The sequence below is a fragment of the Sinocyclocheilus grahami genome, unplaced genomic scaffold, assembly GCF_001515645.1.
Source record: "Sinocyclocheilus grahami isolate Dianchi unplaced genomic scaffold, SAMN03320097.WGS_v1.1 scaffold36.1, whole genome shotgun sequence".
In the NCBI taxonomy this organism is placed as follows: Eukaryota; Metazoa; Chordata; class Actinopteri; order Cypriniformes; family Cyprinidae; genus Sinocyclocheilus; species Sinocyclocheilus grahami.
Genome location: NW_015505215.1, coordinates 1662187 through 1668830, shown reverse-complemented (window position 1 = coordinate 1668830; position 6644 = coordinate 1662187). Strand labels below are relative to the sequence as shown.

At 35.5% G+C, this 6644-nt stretch overlaps 1 protein-coding gene across 1 annotated transcript in view; it reads left to right on the top strand.

Moving 5' to 3' along the window:
- Positions 1-6644, top strand: part of LOC107581546 (attractin-like protein 1) — a 133861-nt gene that overhangs the window by 94504 nt on the left and 32713 nt on the right. The window contains exon 25 of the mRNA XM_016267124.1: positions 1245-1323. Coding sequence (XP_016122610.1) covers positions 1245-1323 — 79 coding nt within the window. The remainder of the gene's footprint in view (positions 1-1244; positions 1324-6644) is intronic.

The window sequence follows — 6644 nt, the reverse complement described above, 5'->3', positions numbered from 1 at the left end:
ACACACATATATATATATATATATATATATATATATATATATATATATATATATATATATAATTACTAAACAATCGTTTCACAAGATGTTGTTTTTGAAAATCCAGTGTTTTTATCCAGTGGTAATGTTCATATTTGACATCTGTTGAATGGTATAAACATAAATCTGTCACTTCTTGCTCATAGTGCAAAGCTTCTTTTTAACACTAGATGAAGATATATGAGATGAGAGGCAAGTGTTGCAATAAAGAAACATGAAGTAATTGTTACATGTTAGCATGTTAGTGATTAGAAGGGATGGCTGATATGACCCAAATTTTATATCACAGTATGATTAATGTAATATCACAGTAACAAAGTGCCACATAAATATTTTTGCTGTAATATTGATTAAATATATTTGAATATTTTTAGCAATGTGGTGTGTTGTGGCATTTTTCCATTTCAATGAAGGTATGAGACAAAAGTCTTTTGAAATGTTATTTTCTTGCAGGAAAAGGTCTACATTCATAGTCATTCGGGGTTGGCTGTAGATTGTGACAAAAGAAGGAACACTTTAAGTATTTCTACCCTAATAAAACCAGGATGCTTCGATCTCATCCAATCATAATGCATATTCAACATATGTGTCCATTTAAGGCATCCAACTATGTCCTCTAGATGCGTTTCTAAGTGTTTATGAAAATCAATTTCTTAGAAGCTAAGCGTTTAAAAAGCTAAAATAACATTTCCTGTCTCACACTTGCCTTGCACCTTCGACACATGGACTGCTTTTAATACGTCAAAATAACTCAAGCATGCTGATGAGGCATTTAGAGCAGAAAAGAACACTCTTTGGTAGAGCGAAGCAAATAAAGCTAATAGTAATACTAATATTTCAGATAAAAATATCATTTTCTCCACATGGTTATACATGTTTTTGCATAATTCTGTTATTTTACAAATGAATAATTTGTATTTATTTATTTGGAACTTGGATGCAAATGAGACATTTATTCATAACAAATAAATTATCAATACATCAGTTAACATCAACATATCAATTAAAATGCTCAAAACAGTAAAATTTCAAAAGTTCCAGTATTAAATTGTAATTAGATAAATCCCTTATAGTTCCACAGATAGCTATTGCATTATAAACAGTATAGCAAATACCTTACCAGCTGACACAGTGTATATATATATCTATATCTGAAAATTCTACATCATTTAATCTTTCCATCCTTTCTTTTCTTCATCCTACAGCTGTTTTCTGTCGCTGTTGCTGGTAGCTGCAGTGGTGTGGAAAATCAAACAGACCTGTTGGGCCTCCAGGCGACGAGAGGTATGTCAAAATACAGCACAGATAGCTATTGCATTATAAACAGTATAGCAAATACCTTACCAGCTGACACAGTGTATATATATATATCTATATCTGAAAATTCTACATCATTTAATCTTTCCATCCTTTCTTTTCTTCATCCTACAGCTGTTTTCTGTCGCTGTTGCTGGTAGCTGCAGTGGTGTGGAAAATCAAACAGACCTGTTGGGCCTCCAGGCGACGAGAGGTATGTCAAAATACAGAAAAGAAACATAAAGTGCTCCTTTTCACAAGAATATATACAGTAACCCTGATAAGGGCAATGTGTGCTTTGTCAGAGTCATGGTCATTTCAAAATAGCCAAATATCTGCTGATTAATTCACTTGTTTGATATGTCGTATCATACAGGTACATCTCAATAAATTAGAATGTCATGGAAAAGTTCATTTATTTCAGTAATTCAACTCAAATTGTGAAACTTGTGTATTAAATAAATTCAATGCATACAGACTGAAGTAGTTTAAGTCTTTGGTTCTTTTAATTGTGATGATGTTGGCTCACAATTAACAAAACCCACCAATTCACTATCTCAACAAATTAGAATAGGGTGACATGCCAATCAGCTAATCAACTCAAAACACCTGCAAAGGTTTCCGGAGTCTTCAAAAGAGAGATAATAAAGTATATATTTTTTATGTTTTTCAGAATTTTTTGTTGAATAAAAAGTTCAGAATAGCATTTATTTGAAATAGATTTTTTTATATATATAATATATATATAATATAAATATATGTGTAAAAATATAATAAATATAATTTTGTGATGCCTACATTTACTAGCATTTCTAGTAGCATTTCCAATTACTTTTTTTTTTCTTTTTTTCTTTTTTTTTAGCAAAATAGATGTTTCTATTTCTCAAAAACATTTTTATTTTGATGGGTGGATGGATTTACCCATGTTTCTTTGCAGGAAAATCAGTGCATTGTTCTTTATCTGGCCAAACATCTGATCTTACTTCATATAGTACAGACTTAAGATGCGCCTTCCAGCAGAGGATGGTTTGGCCATTGTCCTCGGAGACAAATTGGCCTTGTGAAACCACATAGTGTGAGATAGCGGTATGTCGATGTCAGATCAAGTTTTAGAATGACAGGATACATCTGAAAAATGTATCCTAGCTTATGTTTAGTGGAGGACGAAATGCGTTCCATGTCTCTAATTTGATTCATCACAGTGATGGTATGGTGTTAGTCTGTCTGTGTGTGTGTGTGTGTGTGTGTGTGTGTGTGTGTGTGTGTGTTTAGCCCTGATGTTAAGTGATTATGCTGAGCAGGTGCATTAGAGAACCGTCGCCTGATGCCGGAGGGCTTGATAAGGGTGTTTTGCATTTACCGCAGTGAAATATTACATGGGTAGAGCCACTTATGCCATTGTCTTCTGGACCTGTGGGTAGTTTTGCATTTGTGTAGGTGATTGTCATTTCTGTCAGTGTGTGAAATTCCAGAAATATCCCTTAACTTTTCATGTTTCATTGAGTTTGCAGCAGTCATAGCTCTTTGCCTCAGATTATTGCTGTACTGCATGATACAACTGATCAATCTTTTGAAAACCAAGGCATCTGTTGTCTTTGTGGATTAAATATGTCTTGTCTTTTTGGAGAATGACATATCAACAGCCTGGTTTCTTATAACTAGAAATTATTCAGTGGGAGGGAAGACTACAAAAAGTGCAATTAAACAGTCTTATCTCTGCTCTCCAGTGAGCAACACAAACAGGTTTGGCTATGGGCATCGCCCTTGTCCGTCCTCATGTTTTATGATTTGTCTTATTGAAAAAAAAACACTTCCACTGTTCGGACCAATGACTGCAAACCCCATGCTGAAATGAAAAATTAAACGAACAAGATGGAACAGGGGTGATTAAGAATAATGAAACCATGTCATCCTGAGTTATTGAATTTCGTCTAACATGCAGTCTCATCCAATTCAGTTCTGAGTGCCTGAAGAGGAGCAAATATACTCATAATGAAGGTTACATGCCTCTGCTGTGCTCTATCACACAATTATTTTGGCAATAGGATGTTTTAATCGATTCAGACAAAACGGCAAATGGATAGTTGCTCAGTAGGAAGATAATGTCTGTTGACTCTAGTCTTACCCTACCTGTTTAAACAAAGCCGATTTGTTAACAAGATTATTTCTAATGCCGGACAGGCATAACATTGGGACAAAGCATGCTAACAAAAGAGCAACAATATATAAGTGCAAATGACAAGTCTCGGTTAGCCTAACGCAGTACACGTAGCAAGGTGTATATATATATATATATATATATGAAGGTGATGGTCCTTCATCCAGCAAGAAATGTCTGTTAGACAAGCTGAGATGCGAGCAGCTATCGTCGGATCATCAGGATGGAATGAGAGGTAGAGTTGAGTGTCATCAGCATAGCAGTGGTTTCTGAATGACAGAACGTAATGATGCCATGGTGACAGAGAAGAGAAGTGGTCCAAGAACTGAGCCCTGAGGCACCCCAGTAGTTAGATATTGCGATTTGGACACCTCACCTCTCCAAGATACTTTGAAGGACCTATCTGATAGGTAAGACTCAAACCACTGGAGTGTGGTTCCTGAGATGCCCTTTGCCAGTAGGGTTGACAGGAGGATATGGTGGTTAGCTGTGTCAAAAGCAGCGGACAGATCCAGCAAGATAAGTATTGAAGATTTGGAATCTGCTCTTGCCAGTCTTAGGGCTTCAACAACTGAGAGCAAGGCAGTCTCGGTTGAATGTCCACTTCTGAAACCAGACTGGTTGCTCTGTGTGAATATACATTTTATACATATTATACATTTAACAAAAAAATCCTGCAAGCAATTTCATTTCCCCATTTACATACTTCACAAAAAGTGGTTCTATAACATTGAATGTTACAGGGACTGATTATTGCAAATGCAGATACCACTGTGTTCTGGTTAAATCATTGTTATTTATTTAGGCCTATTGATTTTTTGCTATGGGTTGCATATGGTGGTGTGTTTTTAATGACAGCTTTCCTAAAAATATATCCTATTCCTAATATATATATACAGCTCCTTCTACAATCTTGCAGAAAAGCAGCTCTGATCAGTCTGAAAAAAAAGTTTCTGCCCATAGTGAGAGCCGTGCAAACAGCAACAACCATTAGTGACTCTGAACACAGAAGCTCTGCTTCCATTTCATTCATCACACGCTCACAAGGGAACCGTTAGTCTATGACAAATACTCGCCCTCACTTTTCAAGTTAATCTGTGGGACTCTCTCAGAGTTTGTTAAATCACAAGTTCACACAAACGGATGATACATGCATTGCTCAGAGAGATGCAGTAGTGTGCTCTGAAATAATGGATCAATGCAGAGTCTGAAGTAGAACTGTTCACTTGGCAATTTCAAAGCAAAGACTTGTGTATCAGTGATCTGGAAATTAATCCCAAAATATTTGTTCATTGTTTAGTTAAATATGATGTTCACTTTGTCCAGTCAAAAAGGTCATGCTTCCTTTCCTCTAGCCTGTTGTCTGTAATTATTGTTACATTTTGCAGAATCTTTTGAGGTAAACTGAGTCTTTCCCAGTACAAAAAAAAATCTGATTTAGGTCAGCCAAGAAAACAAAAATAGTATTAGTTGTATTACATTTTAAATAGTGTTGCTTCTACTGTGAGAATGAGGTATTTTAAGACCTATAATATGATGCAACTGGTTGTAATTCTTTTGTGTTATTATTCAATTTGTTAGGGTGTTCTGTGTTTGGTATTTATGTTTGTAATTTTAGTTTGATTGATGTAGTTTGATCCAACAGATATGATCTAGTGACAGTTAATAATTGTAATGATTATAATGACTAATAAAATAAGAAATCACACTATTTGTACTGTAAATAGTAGGAATGGTATGCAAAATATATGAAAGAACCTGGCATTGGATGTGACTGGCGTTTGATGGCAGGCTAGTGGCGGATCTGGGCATGAAAACTAATAAGAAGGCATGAGATCTGTATGGTATTGAGGGGCTTGGTGACTGAGAGCTTTTAAAGTAAATGTATTGACAGGTAACTAGTGCAGCAATTATAATATTGGACTGATATGATCATATTTTCTGGACCTGGTTAGAACTCTGGCTGCAGTGTTTTAAACAAACTGCAGCTTATTTATGGAAACAATCGGGCATCCAGCCAGAAGTGCATTACAATAATCAGGTCTCAAAGTAATGAATGCATGAGCTAACATTTCTGCGTCTAGAAAGAATATTCTGTAACGCAAGTGTTTCTGAGGTGGAAAAATAGAGTGAGCGAGGGGCTTGGTGACTGAGAGCTTTTAAAGTAAATGTATTGACAGGTAACTAGTGCAGCAATGATAATATTGGACTGATATGATCATATTTTCTGGACCTGGTTAGAACTCTGGCTGCAGTGTTTTAAACAAACTGCAGCTTATTTATGGAAACAATCGGGCATCCAGCCAGAAGTGCATTACAATAATCAGGTCTCAAAGTAATGAATGCATGAGCTAACATTTCTGCGTCTAGAAAGAATATTCTGTAACGCAAGTGTTTCTGAGGTGGAAAAATAGAGTGAGGTGCTCAATGGGTAACACCCCTTGCAGCAAGCCAAATTTCTGTAAGGGAGGTATAAACTGCCAGTTTGAAGGGTCATGTCCTAGAGAGAGGGAGAAGTTAATGATATTTAACAACGGTTCAGAAACTGCAGGATGCATCATCATGATGTCTGATGTATGGCAACAGTTGGTTGCAATTTTCTTTCTAATGTTCTTTATCTTTTCGGTGAGAAAAGTAATCGCCGCTGTACTGTAGTGGGTTATCAGGTTCAAGAAATGTCTGGTTCCTAGTTAATCTGGCCATTGTGCTAAACAGATACCTGTGATTATGCTGGTTATTTTCTGATAGCGTATACTAATCTAGCTTCTTTCAGGGATTGCCTATAGCTGGAAACACTGTCATTTCCAGCAATTTTGAAAACATTCAGGTTGTTTTTTTCCCCATTTGCATTACGTTTTCTTAGCGTCTTTCTTAAGACAAGCTGTTATACTACAGTACCCACTTGAACTTGAGCATCAATAAGAAGAGTAATAAAAGTTGCATCCATGTGTTTTCTCACTGCATCAAGCTTTTCACTCCTTAAAGACAAACGCTAAGCAGTACAGATTCATCTTCAACATTTATAGTGTTGGTGCTGACTACAATGTGGTTATTTTTTTGTTCTTACAATACAGAATGATTGTTTATATATATATATATATATATATATATATATATATATATATATATATATATATATATATATATATAC